General features: G+C 43.2%; 1 protein-coding gene and 1 pseudogene across 7 annotated transcripts in view; both read right to left on the bottom strand.

Annotated features, from left to right (window-relative positions):
• Nucleotides 1–25,437, bottom strand: part of FAT3 (FAT atypical cadherin 3) — a 687,279-nt gene that overhangs the window by 189,021 nt on the left and 472,821 nt on the right. For all 7 annotated transcript variants that reach the window (XM_051850343.3, XM_089312010.1, XM_089312007.1 and 4 more), the window contains one exon: nucleotides 9,178–9,239. In XM_051850343.3, the coding sequence (XP_051706303.3) occupies nucleotides 9,178–9,239 (62 nt within the window). The remainder of the gene's footprint in view (nucleotides 1–9,177; nucleotides 9,240–25,437) is intronic.
• Nucleotides 20,518–21,324, bottom strand: LOC149128492 (phosphatidylinositol N-acetylglucosaminyltransferase subunit C-like; annotated as a pseudogene).

The following is a 25,437-nucleotide window of genomic DNA, read 5'->3' as shown; positions in this document are numbered from 1 at the left end:
ACTCCTCAGAATTTCACTAAACGAGTCTTGCCACAAAATAAATGAGGTTGGTAGCCCCCGGTCTGCCACAAAAGCAAGTGACTAGAGAGGTCTTGCAACAACAGCTTATTTGAACAAAGCTGCCTGGTGTCGTCAGGAAGCAAACCACAGCAGTTTTTCCCCATTATTAATAGGGGCCCTGGAGTTGCATCTCATGTTTTGAGTCTGCGGCTGCTGTATTTCTTTATTTTCCCACAGATAGACTCCAGGAGCTCAACTGGGTCATCCCTGTCTGATGTTAGGTATGGGCTTCTGAAGGGCCCAGCTGAAATTGGACTGGACAGGTCATTCCATGGCTCTGAGAGCGTGCTGCACAAAATAAACTAGGAAGGCAGCACAAAGGAAAGGAGCTGGAGAAGCGAATAGCGGAGTGCCAATTTAGCATCACTGGACTGCTCAGCATCCTTGGGCACCCTCTTCAAGCCTCCATCAATGAAGGTGTGAAGATTTACTTGGTTTCCCTCTAAGAGTCTCACAGTTTTCTCTCTGACATCCAACCCCGAGATCGGATTTGAATTAGTGTTTGCATGTGGCATGAGGTGGGGAGAAGCCAGGGTGGGCTCCTGGGATGTGTAATTTACAACTGGGCGTTCTCATGAGTGCTCAGAGCTTGCAGAGAAACCTGAGCCTGTTCTTTGAGAAGGGATAAGCCATTTGTCTGGTACAAGACCTTCCGGGTAAGAGGTCCTACCCTCCACTCCCCCAGGAACCCAACCAAGCCTCGGGGATTTTACAGTTGCTTGCCCTGGAAGACTTACAGGAAGCAGCAACCTAGCACCACATTTGGAAAGCATTCACAAGTGAAAACAAAGCAGAACCTCAGCTCCCTACAGCCTGTGTGCACAGCTCAACAAGCTGTGACCTGCCTGCAGCAATTATCTGCCTGTGCAGAGCAGCTGAGCAGAGCCACCAAAGCCGGCTCATTTCCATTTGCAGACAGAGCTGCTGCATGGAAGGCCGACCCAGCTCCAAGTGAACAGGTTTCAGCTGCGGTGGCTCTACTAATCAGCGTTCAGATTTAAGAGGAAACAAAATGAATGCAACTTTTCACACAAAGGTAAATCAAAGGTGGTTATTTATGGAATCAACTTTTTTTTTTCTTCTTTCCAGGCAGATCTCCTAGTATAAATGTGTGCCTGCAAATTATTAGCCAGGTCCACAGATAAGCAAGGTTGTAAAGTGAAGAACTGTCGCTAGTGAGAAACAGAACAGACAACACATCCACACACCTCTATGTAATCCAGGTGCCCAAAGCCTCCTCTCGCTTCCTTGGTGCGGTGTGAAGACAGCACTGGGCTGAGAGCCTAACCAGGTACCCACATGCCATCAGTTCCCATCTCACAGCATCTCTTAAGACACAGACATGGGATCCTGTCTTATTTTTTATGGGCCTATTTAGAAAGCATGCGGAGTGAAAATAAAAACTAATTCCATTCTACAAAATGTGTGAATTACTTTTTTGTGAGAGGATGGCAAATTATAAGGCAGGTAGGAAAAGAAATATTCCTTTGTATCAAATGTTACAAAACAGAGGCTCATTGCCTTCTACTGGTTTTAAAAAGTGGAGTTTTAAGCATTTGATAAAGGGAGACTTGGCATGCAAATCTGATTTTTTTTTTTTTTTAGGGAAAACAAAAAGGCTTTCTGATGCTATTGGTGCAGCCTACTTCTCTACCTGCTGCTGACTGAACCTGTATAGAAGGGGCAGGAGAAACCCACCACATCAACCTTCCACCACTCCTGTCCCCAGCTTCCTGCAGAAATGATCCTCTCTGAATTACCTGTCTGGCCCTGTGGGCACCTTACAGTCTCTATTTTGAAGGTACTAACTCTGAAACTTAATATTTTGCTTTGAAAATTTTGCTTGTGTTCGATTCAATATTTAGTCTTTGGTCAACTGGGAAAGTTAAGTGGTGCAGCAGCCATTCACAAGGCTGGGATGATGTCAAAAAGGAACATTCTTGAGTCTACACCAACCTGGAATATTCCGTAGGATTATGAATGGCAAGTTGCACTCTCACCCTATGGGCAAACCACCATTATCATGGACACTGCCTCTGCCATCTCCACTGCCATGGTCACCGCCACCAATACTCCTTGTTTATCTGAACTTGGAGTACCAAAGGCCACCGCTGACTGGTATGGTGAAATGTACTGCTGGGAGGGGTTCGTTCCTGGGCAGGAATGACTCTTGTGGGTAAAAGTCTGGGATTTCTGGGAGCGTGGGTTGAAAAACACCTGCTGAACAGGGTAGAGGAATGAGACCCCAGGACACGGGGCTGGGAGGCAGGCAGGAGCCACGAGGGTGCCGTCTGTGCAGAAGTCTAAGTTGGGAGATGCATTTTCCGTGACACAGGAAGGATGGAAATGAGTGTGCTTACATGGAAGCTTTATTCTCTCGTGGTTTAACTGTAGTTGTCCCAGTCCCTTTGTTAGGTCTGATGCATGTTGGTAGCTTTGTGAGATGGTTGGGTCAGCAGGGCCTCGGGCAGGCCAGGAAATGGCGGTATGGCTACTTGGTTTGCTACAGGTGCCACAGCAAAGTCGCCCAGACAGAGTGGCTTACATCATGGGACTTTTTCTTTCCCTGATTCTGGAGGCTGGAAGTCTAAGATCAAGCCATTGGCAGGATGGTTTCTTAGGAGGCCTTTCTCCTTGGCCTGTGGATGACTGTCTTCTCTGCAGCTTCAGGTCGCCTTCCGCTCTACCTGTCTGTGTCTAAATTTCCTTTCCTTACAGGGACACCGTCAGATTAGATTAGGGGCTACCCTAATGACTGCATTCAAACTGAGTGACCTCTTTAAAGACCCTATCTCCAAATACAGTCACAGTCGGAGGTGCTGGCATGTAACGTGAATTCTGGAGGTACATCAGTCAGTCCACAGCACCTGCTCTACAGGCATTCCTTGCCAGAGTCTATGCTGGGGTCTGAAGTGCAGACTCTGGCTTGGAGCTCAGGAAGCAGAGCGAGCTGTCTAGAGTGGGGCCAGCAGGAAAGGGCAGATTCCTAGCCTCTGAGACAGAGCTGAAAGGGTGATGGCTAGACAATGAAAGAGCATAAAAGGAAGCCTCCTTTTCGATGGGTAGACACTGATCCCTGAGGGTGCACTGAGCTGACACCTGGTCCATCTGGTACTATACAACCAGATTGGGAACAGATGATAGAATTTGCCACATTGCAATGTGCTGACAGGTGTTAAGGACCATCTCTGTTCTAGGAAAAGATGAAGACCTAAACCCAAGACTTTCCAATGAAGAGGTTGTATGATGTTGGGCCTTTCCTCCTTTCTAGGTCTCTTTATCCATCTGTATAATTGGAAGGAAACAGTTTGGATGATATGGGTGAAAAACAGCCTTTTGATTACAAGATGGCTGTTAACCAAATTATCTCCTTACATAATCTTCAGAGCTTCCTACCCTAATAGACAAAAATGTCTGGTGGAAAAAGCCTGCTAGCTCCAATAGCATAACCTTGGTACCTGGCCCAATGCAGGACCCAGAAGAGGCATTTGATAAAGCTCTTAAAAAAGGAAGAAAACCCAGAAAGAGTGAATTTCCATTAATGGATTGAAGCTGATACAGCAAGAATATGAACACTAAGGCCCACGGAGGGGTAGTCACAGAGACAGAATGGGAGGAGAGGCTGGAGGGCCGTCAGCAGGCTTGTTACCTGGCGGTTACTGGCCACAGTTGTATGCAACACTCTCCTGGGAGCTAGACAAGAGTGGTGGTGATGTCCCTCCTCAGGCTGACACTGGTACGTGCTGCTGTTCCCATGCATGGGTGCACCGCTTTTTTTTTTTTTTGGATACCTCATGCAGTTTCTTAAGGGCGGCCAAAAGAAGAGCCTAATGAGGGAAAATTCCATTTCTCTTGGAGTTAAATCATGAAAATATGGACTGCTTAATGGATTGAGATTGGCCTCCAATTCCTCTCCACCAGGAACTGTCATCATTTCAAAAGCAGATGTTTCTCACCAAACTAAGAAACCACTAAGGATGTACACTCACTGAAGAAATCAATTTGCATCCTAAGGCAGGAGGAAATGCTATAAAAACTTACTGAACAGCAGTATTTTTTCCTTAGAAAATAAAACTATAAAAAAGGTGAGGATTTCAGACAGGACGGAGAAACAGACACATGAGTTGTACCTTACAGTGGAAGATGGATGAGTGTGTTAAAAGCACAGATACTAAATAATATACATGCCTACAGCTCTCGCGTACTCCTCTATAATGTGTTTTGATATTTACACCTACTTCTCTATAAAATCTGACCACAATCTCTAGGCTGTTCCAAGTTATATGCACACATACAACATCATCTCTCATCTGCTGTCTTTATACTGGTTACTGGGCCTTGTCATCTTGTTTGATTTGCAAATAAAATACTCTCTGTTCTCTCTAGGAGACTTTTATCAGAACCAACCCGCCCTGAACAGATGAGCATTTTAAGATCAAAAGGGAGGCAAAATAATACTCCTTCAGCAAGCAAGATAAAGATTCACACATAATTAAGCCAGGACTGTAGGATTATTTAGGTAGCTGTATCTTTTTAGAATCATAAAACTGCTATAAACCATTTAAAGTATGGGAGCTGGCAAAGGGAAAGAAAGGGAACTGGCAATTTATCTGTTGAGGACAAGGGGAGAAAAGGGGGATGAGAAAGAGTGAAGGAAAACAGGGTTGTGGGTCCATGCATGCCACTCCCTCTCTACAGGTTATCCATGGAGTAGGTATTATTACAAACCCTGTTTCATAGATAAGCAAACAGATAGAAGCTAATTTAACTTGGAAAAGCTCATAAAGATGGAAAGAGGTGCAACATTCCTTCTTCCTGTCTCTAAACTTGTGATCTGTCTTATGCGCTCAAAGTGCCCTCTCCATGATCTCATTTAAGGATGAGATAAAGTTTCCTGAGAGTAATCATTCACTGATGCAGCATTTATCGGTGTCCACTGCTTTCTGGATACAGAACCAGATGCTCTGAATACAAAGACCCCAACACAGCCTGTGCTGACCACAGTCCCACTATTGATGGAACTTGTCCTGCCTAACAGATGACATTCTGAGTATATTCTAGCTGTCATTTCATTGCATTCTTATGTCAACCCTTTGGTAGGAATTGCTATCCTCATTTTACAGATGAGGATGTGAACAGTTTGTCTAAACTGTGTGAACAGCACCACACATAACCTCAGGCCTGTTTGAAATTAACCTCCAAGCTTTCACATACTACCTCTATGCACTATCATGAAAAGTCAAATTTCATGCCAATGGGAAGCTTAATCAGCTAATTAAGTAGTTGAGAAAACAATATATGCAACTAATTATACCATAAGGCAGGGGTAAAGCAATTAATCTCTATTTCAGAGATGTGTTCTCTGATGAAGTAGTCACCAGGGCTAAAGTCACAACCACTAAGCTTGAATGCTGACTATTTCGTTCACTTGTCCATCATCAGGTCTGCATGTGTGTGAGGCAACCTCCTCGCTAATCATAAGTGGCTAACAAGAAATGTATGTGATTTTCAATAATCTGAAAACCAAGTATTTTTGCATTTTATATATAGGGAGAGAAGATCAAGCCAATATTTTCACATAACAGACTCCCAAACCAGTCAAGAGTTAACACTTGGAATTCACAAAGAAGTATAAGCTTGTACTTGTGAATTTGCATGCAGTTCTCTGCTGCTCCTGTTGCTTTAGCAAGTCCTTTGGATTCTGATAATGACAACTCTCCTTTTACAGTCATAGATTTAAGGCAAATGCTCTGCAGAATCAAAAACTATTACAGCCTGTACACAAACTACATACCGTAAATCAATGTACATACAATGTGCAATTAAAGTGAACTATCATGGGAAGAGCAAACTACAAACTAGTCTTTCATGCCCTCCTGGTTACTTATTCAGAAGTGTACCTTCTGGGTCAGCTTCTAAATGGGCCCTTTCAAGAAGAGTCAACTTTATTTTATTGGGAAGGAGAGATATGAAATAGAGTCAGAAGGTTAACATGAGTTTAAGAGGAGCATAAGGTTATCTTGGCAATTAAACACTCTCCAGGAGGCTAATTACCCACACCCAGCCCTTACAAATCACAAAACATATCAGCAGATACAGAAATCTGTGTACAACAGAGGATTCTATTCTGCATTCTCAAGGATATTATATCACTCATTTTTTGTGAGGTTAAATTAAAGCAATATTCCTTTCATGATCCACTCAGAAAAAAAATGAAGGTTGTTCAAAGTCTTGCAGGACTGTTATATAAAACAAATACAATGTGGCTGGGATTTGAAAGAGGGAGACAAAGAGGAAAGGATGGAGGGAGGGAAGAAGGGAGAGGAGAAAGAGAAGGAGAAAGAGAGGGAGAGAGAGTGTGGGGGAGGAATAGAGAGAGAGAGAGGGAGAGAGTAGGAGGAGGAGAGGGAGGAGGAGGGGGAGAGGGAGAGGGAGAGGGAGAGGGAGAGAGAATGCAAGGATTGAGATTCAGCTGGGTTTGGAAGCCTGAGCAGGACATTTGACACACGTGACAGCATATGTGTTGTACACTTTTGGGATCTAGGTAGAGCAATGAGGTGCTATGTGTGAGGACAAGCTGGTGGGACTCAGATGACCTACAGCGTTAACAGCCTCCACTTTGCACACTTTAGAGCAGCTGGTTTGCTTCCTGTTGGCTGGAATGATGATGGCATCTGCATTAGACAGATCCCTTCTTGACCTCCCGTCCTCTCTCAACTGGATCTCTACAGAAGTTCCTCACATTCTCCCCACTGCCATGGGTGCTTTGCCCCAGCCCAACATTGTCACTACAATGGTAATCAGATTTGTCACCCCTGCTTAATGGCTTTCCATTGCACTCTGGAGAAAACATCAGAATCTCCTCCACAGCCCGGCCCCCACCTCCCATTTGTTTTCCGAACTTGATTTCTCATCATCCGCATTCTACTCTTATATATGTCCTTACAATGGCTGTGGTTCTGCTTCTTGAACAGAGTCCTGGCATCACGTGACCAAATGCCATCTCCTACACCGCCTATCACATCCCCACTTTCAGGCACTGTCACATTCACATCTCTTAGTGTCCCCACAGAGCTCACTCCTATGTTATAGCAGCTTTTCATTTGTGATGTGCCTCTCCAAGCTTCCTGCTAACTCTTTGTTCCCTGGATGTAAGGCAATCCCTAGCATACAGGCTGAGGCTCATGGTTGCAACCTGGGGCTCCTTCTGCAGTGTGAAGATGAAGTTATATCTTTACAAGGGTTGAGATATTACATCACTAATGTGATAGTGACTAAAATCCAAACAATTTTACCTATACCTCAATGAGCACCTATTTAGCATTAGAGCCTGGGCTGAAAGTGCTGCATATATTTTATAGTTCAATTTCCCAACAACCCTGTAATTTTGTCAATGGCTATGCTCCCCTACTCACTGTGTAGATTATACCAAGTATGGAAAATTGACATAGATCCCAATCTGTGTTATTCCAAAGTACATACCATTCAGCATACTTATGTTAAGTCTGTGAAGGAGGTGAAACCACTAAGGATGCTCTGGGGAGGGGCGTTCATGTACCTGGCAAACACTCTTGCCTTTTTTCCCTACTAGGGATCCACCCTGTAAACAGGCATACCGCACAAAGCACCTCCTGAGGACACTACCTTGCAGGGACAAAGCAGTAAGTGATCTCAGCCAGATGTCCCAGCTAATGAGAAAGCATTCCTTCCTCCTGCTGGGAGGTAATGGGTTCAACTATCTGAGAACACAGGCTCCCTACGTGTCCCAGACTCAACTTCCGGAAAGAAAGAGCACATAAATGTAATATAAGGTGTTGTTCTTCTGGTGAATCTGCTCTAATTCTGGACCAGTTAGGTACTGCAGCTTATTAATATAATTTTGAAAAAAGAATTATTGTAATTATTTTTTGGCAGCCTGGAGTCTTTTATCTTTATGAGATGATAGCAATGTTATAAAAGGATTATCATAGTGCTACATGATAATAATGATGATGATCCTTTATTAAGCATAATGCTTTCAGAGTTTTAAAAATATTCTGATTCAAAATGTAAGGTTTGATCTTCATAGCGATTCTTTGGGCTATATGGAATAGTAATTCTTTGCTACATTTCACAGCAGGAGAAACTGTAGGTACAGGGCAATGGAACAGCATTACCCAAGAGTCAAGCAAATCATATTAGGGAGCTCCAAGCCTCAGGAGTGCTGACTCCCAGTCTAGTGTCCTTTACATAAGTCATTATTGGCAAACAGGTTTAAAGGAGGCCACCACAAGAGACTGCATCGTAAGATTTGAAGTGCTTGCTTCAAAGTGTGTGCAAATGTGGGTTTGTCAGGAGAAGCAGTGGACTGAGGTTAAGTGTTTTTTTAGGGGCTCAAAGATCATTCTGGAAGCATAGACACATCGTAGACTCTTAACCAAGCCCTAACTAGTGAGCACTGCCATCCAGTCCACGTCACATGGTTGTACTTAAATCACAGCATCAAACACACACCCAGACTTCAAGCTCATCAAGGACACACGACACACGTGGCGAAGATGGCTGCACGGCTCTCTCACGTCTACTCTCTCACCCTCTGCCTCATGGTGCTTTTCTTCTCATCTCCAGAAATAATGCTCTTTGAGTTTATATTGCTGCTGTTTCTTAATGAATTATAGGAGAACATTTTATGGCTTCAGAAATAGTTATCTTGAGCAGTGAATCAAGCAGCAACCTTCTCCTCCTCAGCCTTCTCCCCAGCAAAAGAAACAAAGGGGAGGGCGCCGGGCTTCCGCCCAGGGATGCCTGTCACTCTACCTGCAGCACTGCTGTTCTCCCCTTCTCACAGCGGGGCCACAGTGGCTCTGGCCCTGGACTTTCTCTTCGATTACAGACCCCGCCAGAGATGTTCACACCTATGCCTATGATGGGCAAAGCACAAAGGTTGCTCTGTCACCCTTACACACAGAAGAATCATGAGCGGAATATATCAGAAACCTCCCAAATCCAGACCAATTAGCCCCAGAGAAATGTCTCAATTTCCAAACCGGCTGTTCAAACACATTAAGCTCCTGTTTATGTCAAAGGTTACAGAAGTTTAGTAAAAGTCAGTTTTAACGAACACCTCCATGGGCTTACCTCCAGAAAATGTTCTGCCTGCTGTTCTCGATCCAGCTTCCTTGAAGTTGTTGTTATCAGACCTGTGTAGAAATCAGAATATTTGACTTTTAAATATGTGGGGCAAGTAGTGTACTGAGTGTGGCAAACAATTCTGCTTAAAGGAAAAGCATGGGCAATGGTAACTCTTCAATCTCCCATGACAATCAAATGGTCTCAGAAATCATTCCTGAACCAAATTTATGAAGAAAACTTGAAACAATTGTTTCCCTTCTGCTTACCACAGTTGAGGTATTGTAATCACTTTGGGGATGTAAAACTCACTAAAGCACCATTGTTTTTCTGATAATGAGGAGTTTCAATGATTCATTTACATATGACTGAAATTCTACAGTGGGAACCTCATTAAAGACTTTAGAGTTCTTGAACAATTAATAGGCTGTTGATGCTGATTAGATTCAGGCTATGAAACAGCACTTTCTTATTTAACTTTTATATGCTTATATAATTTTTTGTTATCCTTGACAAAGAAGATTATTCCTGTAATAACTACTTGTATACATAATTATTTCAAATTTAATAACTCTTGTACAAAGATTTCATTCTGTCATCTTATGTGTTTAAACCTTTATACAAAATAAGTTCCACATGGAAAATATCTAGCTTTGCTTCCAACTGAATTTCTCCTAAATGAATCATCCCTTTGAGACTAAAAACAAAAACAAAAACAAAAAAGAAGGAAAGAGAAGACCAAAGTTCAAGGTTTCCCAGGATACTGCACCAGTTTGTGATTTGTCCTTTGTGGGTTTTATTATTCTGACTGTCAAATGGGCAATTACAAGGTCAAGTTTATTTTCAACTTCTTGATTCCACAACATCCCTGAAGAGAATATGGGCTGGGAAGTTTTCATGGCATGTTCTGACTGGTAAGGACAAACACAGAGAAAAATCATACAAAAAGCTGGCAAAGTGCATGAAAGCAGGAAAAGGAATTCACCCAGGTCTGCAGGACCTCAAGGATCTGCCTGAGGCACAAGTGGTGGGCGGAGGCACAAGTGGTGGGCGGAGGCACATGGATTTCACGGAAAGCCAAAGGGGCCAAAGGAGAATGAATACTCCCCCAAACCTTCAAACTAATACCCCAGTCCCAGTTACATGACTCCCCATGGGGTGGCCCTGCTCCCCTCCACCTGTATGCTCTCCCGGGAAGGGAAAGCCATGTTTCCCTCACACAAAGGATTGCCTATCCATGCATTCACTCTGCAATGAATATGGCCCACCCTGTGTCACCCACGCATTTTCCCTTTTTAAATCTTTGTATTGTCAATGGCCAATTTACGGATATATACGTTTTGTATGGGGTACAGAGTGCTCCTGTGATTTGTGTGTACCATAAAGGATTATTACGTTGAATTAACGTATCTATGAATCAGCACTTTATTATGGTGAGAACTTTGAAGTTTATTCTCTTAGCAATTATGAAATGTTCAACATACTGTTTTCATCTATATTCAACACACACATTTTTTCAAATTTAGTTCCAGTCTTAGCCTTCACCGACCCCTTTTAATACAGCTCAGTGCCCATCTGATAAGGAACCAATATACTCTGCCCCGTACTACCATCCTCTGTTCCCATGTCTGTATTTTCTTAGCAGACAGACTGACGGGTTACTTCACAGAAATGAGCCTGCCCTTCCATCCCGAAGCTTTGGTGCTGAGCTAGTTGCCTACCTGAAACACAGAACAGAAACTCATTGATGGTGTTATCAAAATTGGCCATGGAAGGGACCAATTATATTCAAATCTTAGAATGTGTTTTTAGGAGGCTGTTGTCTTGTGAGTGGGCAGCCAAGGTGTGTGTGACAGTTCCATTCATTCAGTGAATGGGTGGATGCCAGGCAGTCTGGATGAAGGTGAAGTATCATCAGAGATGGTGGAGAGAAGGCTGCCAGCCAGAGTTTTCAAGTGAGAGCTCCCAACTGCCCACAGGGATCCCCTGGGAACTTAACAAACACGGATCCTGTCCCTCCATTCCACCCTCATTTACCTCATGCTAATTTTCTTTGATGAGGCCTGAACCAGCCTCTGATTCTGAGAGGAAGGTGCCATCTAATTCCTCTATCCTTTGTGGAATCGCACTATGACTTTTTATTAACTTTTTTTTTTGCCCAGAATGAAATAACAGAGCTGCTCTAGCATTTGGATCCAACCCCTGGGCTCAGTGTGTGCACGTATGGGGTGTAGAGGGCAGGCGAGGGAGAGATGGAGATGTGTGAGTGTCCTTGTGGGTGGGGGTGATAAGGAATACAAGGGCACACAGCTTTGTGACTTCCATTATTAAGGGTCTTTGGGGTTGTAGCAGGAGGTGCTTAACACTCCACCTGACACCTTCATTTTCAGGCCATTCTATGTGACAAGGTCATATGTCACAGAGGCTCTTCCCAAGTGAGGAGCGGCTGGCGGGAGAGGCTTTCACCAAGGATCACTCCCTCTGCGGTGGGGCATCCTCTGTTGGAGGTCACAAAGAGCAGGAATGCTTGTTACACTGGGGCTATAAAGGAATGAAAGGCCTGTGGGCCTCCACCCAGCTGCTCTTTAGGCACAAAAGATCAGGTGCCCTTTGCCCTCTGCCCTCTGCCCTTCTGAGAACCCTGCTGTCACTGCAGCTCCCCTGCACCAAGGTCACGGGGCTGCTGACCCCTGGGGTGTGACTGTGCACAGGGAAGAGGTGAACTTCTCCCCTGATGGTTCTGAGGGCAATTCCTTAGGGAATCCACTCAGTTTTCACAGTACCCACGTGCGACTGGGGAAACAGTGTGGTCTCCTTCCATCTCCACACGTTTACCCAGAACCCTTTATCATTCCACATTGGTTTTCACATAGGTGGGCAACTATACAAAGTTCATGGAAAATGCAGTTAAAGTAAGTTTATTGTGGTGCAAATTTTTTTTGAAATCCCCATGTGTTCTTATTCATGCTATGCACTTTCATGAACTGTTTAAAGACTGTGCATATACATGGATTTTAATATTTTTGCATCAAAATCAGCTTCACTTTTCACTGCATTTTCCATGAACTTCCTGAAGTTCCATCATATATACAGGGCAGGCTCCTTGAAGAGTCTGAAAGAACACACACATCAATAGACCAGGACCTGCAAGAAAGCCAAGCAGGTTCTGCTCCTGGGGGAAAGATACAGAAAAATCTCTACTGGCTTTGGCCCCCCCTGGGCTCCTACCACCTTTATTTTCATAGACATAAGGTAAAAGGTAAGGAAAAGAAATTGAAGTCAAAGAGGAAGACAGATGAGGAGGGGTGGAGGATGCAGAGCATCTGCTCAGGGGTGCAAGGTTTCTTGTGGGGGGATCATGAAAATATTCCAAACTCACAGATTATGATAATGATTGCAGAATTCTATAAATACATATTCTGAAAAATCAAATCCTGTACCTTAAATGGGTGAATGTTATTGTATACAAATTACATATCAATAAAACAGTTACAGATTCTGCAGAAATCATAGCTCCTGCTTTTTTAGGGTATTTTTTTGGGTCATAATAATGATTTATTATTACTCCTAGTGCTGTCAGCTGTCTCGGCAGTTCCTCTGCTGGGGGTGGTGCCTTCAGGGGGCAGGGGCTGACTGTATCTGGTGGTCAGGGTGCTGGCTCATGGCTGAGGCATTACAGATTTTCCTCAGAAGTCTTCCTTTTCTGCACAATAGCTCATCTGCAAGGCCCCTCCCTTGTGGCCTTCCTCTTCAGCAGGGCAGCCCAGAGCCCCATACAGCAGGGTAGCTGGGTTGGTTCCAAGAGAGCAAAGGGGGAAACTGCCAGTCTTAACAGTGAGGCCCAGGGGAACCTTTCACCCCCATTCTGTTGGTTGAGGCCTGTCAGGAATGGCAGTCAGGAGTCAGGGGAAGGGACACAGAACCCAGCTCTGAGTAGTGCCAGGTGCATGCGTCAGTGAAGGGGAGGTTCTGTGGACAGCCACCTTTGAAGGCCATCAAACGTATTAAGCCAGATGACATTTTCCCCATAAATCAAAGAACTGTGATCAGGGTTACAGAAACAGATCTATAGCCAGGACTCAGAACTCTAGGTAATTTAATTAATTCCACCTGTTCAAATTGTCATCGCTGACATCTCTAAAAGGTAGATATACCTTTTAAGTTTTAAAATGTCTTTCGCGTTTAGAATAGGCAGATGCTTAGAAATACATGAATGAATGAATGAATGAATATATGAATAATTAGTAAAGTAATCAGGCACTAAGTGAGGGAGTTGGATGAGTACAGTGATCATCTTCATCCATGGGAATCAAGAACATTTTTTAAAAAGATTTTTTTGTTTGAAACAGAGAGAGAAAGAGGGAGAAACAGAGAGGTCTTCTACTTGCTGGTTCATTCCTCAAATGCCCATTACAGCCAGGGCCGGGCCAAGCCAGGCTTAAGTCAGGAGCCGGGAATTCCATCTGGGTCTCCCATACAGGTGGTAAGTACTCAAGTACCTGAGGCATCATCTGCTGTCTCCTAGGCACATTAGCAGGAAGTTGGATCAGAAGCAGAGTAGCTGGGACTCCGTGCAGGTGCTCTGATATGGTTTGCATGTGGCCCCAGTGGAAGCTTAACTCTGTTCCATAATGCCCTCTCCAGCACTGTTAATATTTAGAGTGGGCTAGGAATGCAGTGAGCCAGCCTTCACCATCCAGAGAAATTAGTTAAAATCACCAGCACTGCACCTTCATTTTTAACAACTTTGCTTCAGCTGAATGCCTTTGGCCTGAGGACAGGGAAGATGGTAAAACAAAGCAACCTCCCTCTTCAACCTTTCTGACTCATTTGTGTGGCAGGCAATCCCATTCTATAATCCATGCAAGTGAGAGGCGTGGACGTCACACATGTAACTGTAGACCCACTGGGGACAGTAAGTTGGGGACTGACATGATGAAATTGAATTTCAAAGAAAAATCATAGGCAAGCTTGAATGTGGTTTGAAGATATAAACAAACACATCATTTGATATAATTGCATACGCAAACCTCCAATTTAGGAGAGGAATCACGCCAGTCCTAAGTGACTGATACTCAATAAAAGGGGGAGGGGAGCACATGGCTGGAACCATGCAATTACTTTAAAAATGGCTGCTTTTGATTTTTGTTGTGGAGACTAGACTCTAACAATCTCTGAGATGCAGCCCGAGCACAAAAATGTGGCTGCCTGCTCAAAACGTTCTGAGTAGTTACGGTCAGAGAAGTGACACTTTTGAGGATGGCCTCTTCTTCCTGATTCTCGTCCCCATGGGTGTCCTCAGTCCTGTGTCATCCACTGCCACGACATTCACATTGTCTTTAAGTGCTACTTGAAGCAGTGCAGGTCTTAGCTGTTTCAGCGTAATTCTCCAAGACTGTTGGAAGCTGGGTTTGGTGTTTAAAACATCTAAGTAGAATTAGCAGCCCTGCAAGCTACAATTAGGGCCCCCTCTCTCTGTGTTTCATATATCCCATTTCCTCTGCTTAGCATTCCTGTGTGCCTACCGTCAGCCACCTGGTAAGCCCCTCATCATCCTTCCAGATGGTTCTGGAAGTCCATCTTCTCAGTGAACCTGCTTAGCCCTTCCTCCTCTGCTACACTGCACGTGATTCGTCTATTGTCTGTCTTCCTATAGATCACAGTTTCAGAAAGGCAGAGACTGGGGTAGCTACTACTTCAGTCCAAGAACCTAGATCAGCACCCTCCACCTTTGCAGAATATATGAATACTAAATCCTGCTCTTTACAACCACAAACATTTTACTTGAATTATTTATTAGAGTCATTCTTCTTTTAAGACACAAGTTAAAAAGTGACTAGATCCTACTCATCTTGTGTTCCTGGTGTTTAAAACAGAACTGGCCCATTGTGGGTACCAAGTAACAATCTGAGTGAGGGTGATTTGGATGCAGTTTTCTCTAACACTCAGTATCGTTTAAAGTGTTATAAATGATCTCCTCCATTCATTGGACAATCCTAGTGTTTCCCCATTATATTAGAGGTCATTAGTGAAATTCATGATGGTTTTTTTTTTTTTTTTTTTGAGGGGGAAGTACATTTTGAGTTGTTGACTAGACTTTTCATATGAAATCTTATGCACAGGGGCTTTGTGGTCAATCCATAGGATATCTTGATTTCTACCTAACTTATAAGGAAAGATGGGGAAATAATAATGTAGTAATATCCAGCATTTGTTCAGTACAATGTTCCAGGGAATATTTAATACAGTCAACGTACATCGTATCATAGATGCTGACAACAGTTCAGATACTACCTAATATAAGAGCATATATTACTTTGTTCTTTTTAAAGTTATTTTTATTTAATAATTTATTTTCATTTTATTTGAAAGGCAAAGGGACACAGAAAGCCATATACACAAAGAGAGAAAGAGAGTGAGAGAGGGAAGGAAGAAGGGAAGGAAGGATAGAAGGAGAGATTGATCTTCCATCCTCTGGTTTACTCCTCAAATGTCTACAGCATTCAGAACTGGGTCAGGCTGAAGCAAAAAGCTAGGGACTCAGTCTGTATCTCCCATGTGGGTGGCAGAATCCCAAGTACTTTAGCCATCATCTCTAGGTTACAAGGTGTACATCAGCAGGAAGCTGGAATGGACAGTGGAGCTGGAACTCAAACCCAGGCACTCCAAAATGGGATGCAGGCCATCCCAAGTGGCACTTTAACCACTGTGCTAATATCCACCTCCATTGTTCCTTTGAACAGATTTAATATATGTCATCACTCCAATTCTAATTCTTCCTTTAATCCTAAAACTTCAGAGAAATATGAACTATTACTTTTACTCAATTTATAGGAAGAAACTGAGTTAAACAATTTGCTCAAGGTCACCAAAGACTCTGGAAGAATTCAAACCAGGGAATTTAATTCCACAGTTCTGTCACTGCCTGCCCAGCAGAAGATGCAAGGGTTGGCAAAGTCACCTGCTTGGGAGCCAGGAGACTTGTGTTCCAGTACTGGCTCTGTCGGTAACTGGTGTGAAATTACAGTTGATCTCATCGTTTCATAGGCCTCAGCATCCTCATCTAGGAATAGCCTAAAGCCTCTTTTCATTGTCAAGAGTCCACAATAGAATAAAAAGCATTCCAAGAAAATTCTTCTACTTCTTTTCCTGCTCCCTCACCTGGCCTCACTCAATGGTCCCTGGGCCAGTGGTACAGGACGTGGGCAGTTCACTCAAAGAGGAACAAGAGGTTCTGTGGTTTGGCGTATTTTACCCATGAAATAGACAACAACAAAAAATAATCCACATGCATAAGTCTTAAAAGGAGGAAAGTTAAAATCTCAGTTAATTGTAAGTGTGTGCTTCAAAATAGGAAAAACACACACACCCATTCTGGTTAGTCCCACATATATTATCTGCTCCACAAGATCCTGCCACGCAGAATATACTTTTTTCACTTTTCTTTTCAGACAATTAAAGAGATTAACATGTTCCCTGTGGTATTGACATGTGGTGACAGGGCTCTGCACAGAAGAAAAATGTAATGGACATATAGTAAGTGCAAATTTCAGAATTATAAGGAAAATTAAAGTTAAGACATGTATCAAGTCTGTTTTTTTTAAAAAAAAACTATATGTGTTGTTAGACAGTATGATCTTAATTTGAAAAGAGAAGAGTAACCCAAAAGAAAAAAACATGCAAGAGCTACATCAGTAATGAGGGGTTAAAAATGATTCTGGAAATGGGCCCCATCAGGCATGCTTCCTAAGTAAGGGCTGTCTCATCAGGTGTAAAGATTTGGAGCTGCTCGATTGAGCACACAGTGCTGCTATTAAATTTTCTTAAGAAAATTTGACAGGGGAAACCATCAATGGAGCATAGCCAGCAACTGGGAATTTTCTTTATAAATAGTGATTTTCAAGATACTAATGGAAGCTTTACAACCGCAAAAGTGAGGGTGCATTTTAAACCAAAGTATCAAGATGCTGTGGGTCAAACGTGGTTCATAGCTGTTGGTTTTCTGTAACAGATACACTTCATTTTCCATCTTTGAAAGCCAATGGATGGCATTTCCCAATTCAGCCTTAGCAGCAAGAAAATCTCAGGCAGTATTTTTCGGCCAGAAACAGTTTCCCCTTTGGACTCGGGATTCTATAGCTGCTAAGGCAGCAGAGGGAAGAAGCCAGCTTATGAAGGAGAGAGTCAAGGCTGGCATACACTTTGCATCGTCCCTTCAGGCCTAGTGGACAGATGGAGATGCCCAGAAGCTGGAGGAGAGTTCTGAGGCTCACCGGTAAGCCCTGCTCCCTAGTTGGATCACTCATTACAGACTGGATCAATGAGGGGCATCTGGGTTAAGGCAACTGTCATCAGAGTGAAAGATAAGGTGGAGCCAACAAGAGAAGTAATGAAGACGATGCATGCAGAATATTTCCAAAGCCTTCTCCTCCATCTAATTCTCTTCTATACCCAGTGGTCTTGCCAAATCCCATATATGCGCGCACGCACACACACACGCACACGTGGACACATGCACACACACACACACATGCAGTTAGTACCAGAGATGCTGCATGCGCACTTCATTTTGCCAGAATGCCTGGATACTTCCCAGTCCCATCTGTTCTTTCCACAATTCCTCTCCTCATCACTAATCCCCACGGCTCTCCCTCCCAATCACACTGAGCCCTTGGGCTCTGCCTTCTGATTTGGCCTAGATGAGCCGGCATTTATGCACCTGAAGAAGTCTCTAGGCTATTTTTGCTAAACTTTGAATGCCATATTGGATTTCTTCAGAGAAATTAAGCTGCAGATGGTGAACCAATATTAAGGATGTCGTATGAAATGATGCCATCTTTAGGTGCCGCTGTTCACATAGCACTGATGTGTGTGTTCAGATGTGCAATTGGCACATATCTCTTCCTTCCGCTTTCTGCCAAGACTTTTTGTTTGGGGTATAATTCTCAATATTGGATGATCAAAGTAAGACAGCAGAAGTGGCTGGCAGACCAAAATCCACTATATAGATGGGCATTAGTGATAATCTAGCCTGGGAAGCATTGTGGGGCACTGGCTCGCCGTGTACTAACCAGGACGCAGGCTTTGGCATCAGCTTGCCCAGCTTGCCATCCCACTCCCACACGGGCAGCTGTGTGTCTGTGGGCCAGTTACTTAGCTTCACTAATTTTCAGCTTCCTCATCTGTAAAATAAAACTTATTAAATAATAAAGTTAAAATCCTTAGCTTGGTTCCTGGCATATCCAAATTGTCCAAATACTATTACTCTTGTTGTCAGCTCCAAGAATGGTGCCTAGAGCAGCATATGTGTTCAGTAGTATAACCTCGTTTCCTTCCCATCCTAAGAACCCTCTCCAATATTTCTAATTACTTGGACAACAAAAAGGAGTAGTAGTGAAAGTACTCACCCTGTCATCTGCCAGAATAGGAAACTGATGCTCATAGGGTAGGTAATTTGTTGAAAGACTCATATTGATAAGCGACCCTTCATCAGGAGTTGTTAAATGTTGTTGACAGAATGATATTCACCCTTGCTTCTCAGACTCTTACATGGATTAGCATGGTGAGCTCTACCTGGAAGACGGTTAGGAATGCGGGACTGCAGTAATCAGTGAGGTTGCTGCTTGGGAAGCTTGCAGCCCATATCAGAGTACCTAGCTTGAGTCCTAGGTACTCAGCTTCCTATCCAACTTCCTGCTAATGTGCACCCCAGAAGGCAGAAGGTGATAGCTCAGAACTTGGGTCTCTACCCTCCATGTGGGAGACCTGAATGAAATTCCTGAATCCTGATTTCAGTGTGGCCCAGCCTTGGTTGTTGTGGGCATTTGGGGAGTGAGTCAGACAGCAGATGGAAGACTGATTCATTCATTCATTCATTCATTCATTCATTTTCTTTCGTTCTCCATCTCTTTCTCTGCCTTTTAAACAAAATGGAACATTTGAAAATGCAGGCTCCTCCAGTCTAGGTAACTTGTATATACACTACATTTTGAATAGTCTGGTTTTAGATCATTGTTACTTTTTAATCTTCATTGTGCACCGGAATCATCTGGAAAGTTTTTAAAAATACTAATGGCAGAATCCCACACCCAGAGACTCTCAATTATTTGGTATGGTTTTGGGCCTTGGCATAGGGATTTAAAAATCTCCCAGGTGAGTCTAGCATTCTGTCAAGAGTGAGGCATAGAACACCACCTGCACGGTGATGCTTCTCTTTCCCCCACAGAAGCTTATCTGGTGTGAAGCACCTTGGGAAGAGCCAAGAAGACACAACAATAAAGCCCCATGTCTGCCCTCAGGAAACTCACAGTTCAGTGAGGGAGAGACATTAAGTACTGGGATAATCAGAGCACAAGATGTGATCACCCAAGAGAATGCTGAGTGTCCTAGAGACAGAAAGAGTAATGCTGAATTGTGCAACTGGAAAAGGTATGTTACATCTGTACTAGCCTTTAATGGTGGGTAAGGTTCTAAGGTATTTAGAGAAAAAAGTGAAAATGTCAAATCTCCACGTGAAATTAACGAAACAGAAGCTTAAAGTGAAAGGTAAACTTGGGTTTAAATCCTGAGTCTGCCACTTATTTTTTTTTTCTTTAATTATTTGGTGGAATGATGAAAGACACAGAAAGAGGGGGTGAGGGAGGAGAGTGAGAGAGAGGGAAACAGACCTCCCATTGCTGTTCACTCCCAAAATGTCTGCAAAGGCAGGAGCTGGGTGAAGTCAGGAGCCTGGATCTCAATCTGAGTCTGCTACGTGAGTGGTAGGAACCCAAGGCCTGGAGCCATCACCTGCTGTCTCCCAGGGTGCACATCTGCAGGACGCTGGATCAGATACCCAAATCCAGGCACTCTCAGATACGGGATGTGGGCTTCTCAAGTAGCATCTTTTGTGAATGTGTGTGTGTGCTGTTACTGTTTGAATAGAAACACCACTTCATTTGTTACACTGAATAGTAAATGAGAGGCAATACTTCAAGAGGGCTGCAGGAAGCTTTTTCATCCACAAAATGACACAACGGACAAGTACTTTCACTACCCATGCCTTTGCTTCTGTTTTTCTTTTGAACTCTGTTCTCTTCCCCATCAGTCTGCTGCTCCAAGAATGGAATTTTTCCTTCAATTTTTTTTTATTTGTTAGAAGGCTAGTCTGTTAACTTGCTTTAACAATCCAAGTCCAAGTCCTTGGGCCCCTGAACCCGCGTGGGAGACCCGGAGGAAGCTCCTGGCTTTGGATCGGCGCAGCTCTGGCCACTGTGGCCATCTGGGGGAGTGAACCATCGGATGGAAGACATCTCTCTCTCTCTGCCTCTCCTCTCTCTGTGTAACTCTGACTTTCGAATAAATAAATCTTTAAAAAAAAAAAAAAAGCTGCAAGCGAATGAGGTATAAAGGGCAGAGACATGAAATGGCTCCCATGACCCTAATGGACAGCAGGCTCCCAAGGCTGAAACTGCAAGAGCAATGTGACCCCCACATAACTGCTGGGGGTACATGCCTTCAGAGTTTTCTGCAACATGGGTCACAAGGCAAAAATCTAGATGGCAAATGTCACCATGATGAAGGCATGTAAGGACTGGCGAAGGCATGAGGCTAGGTAGACGGAAGTGAAGATGGCCAGGTTCAAGGACAGCGTGCTGGACACAATGGCAGCACTGGCACCATAGTCAAAGAAGATGAGGTGGCTTAAGAGCATGAAGACTGACATGGCATAGATGATGACAGGGCTGACAGATCCTGTAAGGGTCTTTAGCACTGGGGAAGAACCATAAGTGAAAGTAATGAAAACCAGAGCCATCCTCAGGTCAGCTCACTGGGTCTGCCCACTCTTCTTCTACCCTTCACCTCCATCAATGAGACTGAAAAAATGTACCCAATCAATGGAGAAGCCATGCCAGTCCCAAAAAGCCAGTGAGGTGCCAGAAGACTCTCGTCCATATACCACCAAATAAACAAAAAAACATAGACACTACAGAGCTGCTGTACCACGACACTGGACTCAAATACTACAGCCCAATATTGGTATTTCTGAGCATAGATATTTTTCCGGAGCTCTTCCAGGAACCTCTGGTCCACACAGTTACCAGGGAAAGGCTGTCCCTCATTTAAGACCTTCGGCCACCTGACCTCCTTGGTGTTAGTTACAGGTTGGGCACACATTATTCTCTCCTTCACTCAGGCCAGTTCAATCTCCCTTGCAAAAGTCCATGTGTTCTTGTTCTTTATGAGGTTTGGAAGACAGACCTCTCTGGAAATTCCATGCTGTGCTATGGTTGACATTCTACTGACCTCTACATATTTTCAAAGGCAGCAACCCAGGCTAGGTCTGTAAAGATGATTTTGTTCTCTGGGCAGGACAACACAATCAAGTTCCTTATTTCTTCCATGAAGATCATGATAGGTTTTGTTTTCCAAGCCTATTACCCTGGGAGCCCGCCCCCACCCCCCCCACACCACCACCACCAATGCAGCTCGGGCATCTCACGCTGCCAGCTGGGCAAAAGGGTCCACAGTACCAAAAAGTGCAATGCATGCCAGCAGGGTTGGGGACTGAACCAGCGTCAGCTAGGGTAGGGGAGGGCAGGGTGTCCCCAGGGGTGCCCTACTCTCCCTCTGGGACCCCTGCTGGCCCCCACCCCTCACCCAGCCTTGGGCCAGCAAGGAATCACAGAGGAGGAGGAGGCCCAGGAAATACTGCCCACAGGGGACCCGCCTGCCCACAAGTTCCTAGAGCTACATGGCCAGGGCAGCCCAAGTGGCATCTTAACTGCTGTGCCAAACATCTGCCCCTTTGTAGTACACACACAGAGAATTTACATAATGTCTCTAATCTCGGTTTGTCATATAGGAAATGGGGTTAGTATCAAGTTTCCCGTTGGCTTTGTTAGAAATAATCCCAATGAAGTATCTAGCATGGTGTGTTATACTTAGCAGATTTGATATGAAAAGCAGAAACAGCATCTATAAAAAGCAGTGAATTCTATTTTATTTTTATTAATAACTGTAAGAGCACTTGGGTACTACTTCTGACTATATTCAAAAAGAAAATCTTGGAGTCTCTAATAGTATTTCACTGTCTATTCTTTGCAAAGAAGTACCATCTCTAAAAAATTTTATTGTCTCTAGTCACCCCAACAATGTCTGAAAATTTAATAACCAGATAACTAAAAGTTGAAGTTGTTTGTTCAAATGAACACTATAGAGTTCTCTAATTCCTGTCACACTATAGAGGTGTGAAAACAGCCACTGCACTTGCCTTAGAAATCATTTCACTGCGAATAATTTGTTTCTACATCTGTTTTCATGTGACAGATACAATCAGGAGGGTGGATAAAGTGCAAATTACTCCAAGAATGTGTAAAGTCTTGAAAATGTATGTGTGCTTTGTAGCTATACAATTCCTTAAGATCATTTGTGCTCTATAATTTATACAAGACCTTTTAGGTTACAGCAATGTTTTGAAACCAAATTTTTAAAAATCTGGGGAAAATATCACTTGTTATAGAGAACCTTGAACGTTATCAGAAGACTGATAATGCATTCTAAAAAAAACCCACACATTTTCCAGTTAATTTTCACATGGTTAAAACCTTTCCTTTTGTCCTAAATTTATATATGCATTATAAAATCACATCATCTTTCATTTGCCATCTCTAAGAACGTGGAGTAGTTTCATAACTGGTTGAAGTTTACCTTTGTACTATCTAGGTACATTAGTAGGATACAAAGGTTTCAGGGGAATAGTTAATATACTCAAGACAAATCATTTGCAGAGTACTCTAGCAACCACCACTTTGATGTTTGAATTGCAAACAGCCTATGTAACCTATGTAAGTATTCATTAGTCTGTCCAAGCAGGTCTTCTGTTGGGCAACACTATGTTAATAGTAGCATTAACTTTATGTATTTATTTGAAAACATTAAACATGTGGTTCTTGAAATGTTCTAGAACCCACATTTTCAATTGCCATAAAATCCTCCTCACAGGAGTGCACTGCAGTGCAGTGGGTTAAGTTGACACTGTGGACACCTGCATCTGATATCACTGTGTGCTGGTTAAGGTCCCTGCTGCTCCACTTCCAATCCAGCTTCCTGCTAATGCTCTGGGAAGCCAGTGGATGATGGCTCAAGTAGTTGAATCTGTCACCCACGTGGGAGGCTCAAATGTAGTTTCTGCCTCCCAGCTTCAGCCTGACATGGTCCTGGCTGTTGTAGCAATTTGGGGGAGTGAACCAGTGGATGGAAGATCTCTCTGTGTCGCTCTCTCTTTCACTATGCCTTTCATGCCAATCAATCAACAAACAAATATTTCATAAAAATCCTCCTTGTTAAGGGTCTGCATTAATATTATTTCATAGTTTATTCTTTGTGAAGAAGTACCATCTATGGAAAAATGATGAAATTTGACTTTAATCAATTTATCAACACCGTGCAAATAGCCTCCTTCTCACTAAGGGTAAGATGAGATTTTTTTCCTATATGAAAGTAAATGTAAATAAGAGGGCAAGAATCACATATAATTCCTCAGAAGAAATACTGAATTAATTCAGAGAAGAAAGGTTCTTTTCTTCTATGCTTTTGTAGAGAATTTATGAACAATTCCATTGCATCATTTTGTATGCTGTTTGCATGTTTGTTTTGTTCAATAGACTGTGACCTCTCCAGGGCAACCATGCTTTTATTCATTTAAGGTTTATTAAAGGAATACCTTTAAAGAGGTCAGTCTCTCATGCTTAACATAGTGCTAGGTATATGAAGAGGGATCAATCAATATTGATCTACTGAATGAATAAACTATAACAATATATAATCAATTGAATAATGAGATAAAAATTATATAAGGCTAATAAAATATGTGTGTGTCCATGTACACACACATACCACCATCCAAGGCAAGTAATGGTCCATATATGTGGGAATATTCATTTAGCATTTGTATTATGGCTTGTAAAGCCTTCTTGACTTTTGGGGAAAGCTTCCAAATAAATTCCAAATGGAATTATGTACTGTGATAATTATTGTTTTGGGTTTTTAACAAAAAATGTTACAGGTTCATAAAAAGCCATGCTTTTTTGTATCATATGTCAGAGCCTGCAGTCTGTGGTTAATTGAGGTTAGTGGGGGGAAATGGCAGGTTGCCAACACTAACAAGTTTTTCTTGACTCTATCTAATATGCATTTTATTTCTCTTTTGCTTTTGCTTTTTGTTTAACTAAATTATATTATTTATCTACAAATCTGTCACATAGAAGCAGGAACTGGTAACCAGTCAGAGAGGGCTCTGCCCATATTTCATTTCCATAAACACATTGAAAAAGTGTGGGGGGGGGACGGCAATGTGGCTCAGCGGGTTAACGCTCTGGCCTGAAGTGCTGGCATCCCATATGGGCCCAGTTCGAGACCTGGCTGTTCCACTTCTGATCCAGCTCTCTACTATGGCCTGGGATAGCAGTGGAAGCTGGCCCAAGTCCTTGGGCCCCTGCACCCACGTAGGAGACCCAGAGGCAGCTCCTGGCTCCTGGCTTCAGATAGGTGCAGCTCTGGCCATTGTGGCCAATTGGGAAGTGAACCAATGGATGGAAGACCTCTCTCTCTCTCTACCTCTCCTCTCTCTGTGTAACTCTAACTTTCAAATAAATAAATAAATCTTAAAAAAAAAAAAAAAGAAAGAAAGAGTTGGGAGGGAAAGAAAACAGGAAGGGTAAGCTTGTAAAACTCAAGTGAGTCTGAACTCACAAAGCTCTCCCTGGTAAACCTCAAAATGGAGGATGAGCCCCGGACCTCACAGGGTCACATGCCCTACCTGGAGCCTGAAGAATTACTCCTTCCAAAACGCTACCAAGAATCTAGCAAGGACTGTACTAACGGTGTCCATCAACCACGTCTAACCAAAAGGGTGAGTGGGGAGAGATTTTAGTTTCTTATCCAGAAAAAGACAAAAGCAATTAACAAAAGCACAGTCACCTTAGAGAATCATGGTAAGAGTTAGATAAGCTGGGGAAGAAAGCAGAGAGCAGCAGGTACTGTATCTGTGAGACTGGGAGTGGTAGGTGAGCAGCCCAGAAAGCAGCTGCAGAATCTCTTACTGGATCTTGAATATTCCACATTTATTCAAAAAAATCAACAAATAGGTTTCATTTACAAATTACTATACTATAAGGAGCTGGGTCTGTCTGACTGCTCAATTTGTGCCCATAGGCAGTTTAGTATAATTATTTTCTTGGCTCTTCTTTACTCATTACCATGGTGGAGGTTGAAGGTTAATTCAAGTTC

The sequence above is a fragment of the Oryctolagus cuniculus genome, chromosome 1 (genome assembly GCF_051225735.1).
Source record: "Oryctolagus cuniculus isolate XC-2025 breed Fujian yellow rabbit chromosome 1, ASM5122573v1, whole genome shotgun sequence".
Lineage (NCBI taxonomy): Eukaryota > Metazoa > Chordata > Mammalia > Lagomorpha > Leporidae > Oryctolagus > Oryctolagus cuniculus.
This window is presented reverse-complemented; position numbering and strand designations above follow the sequence as displayed.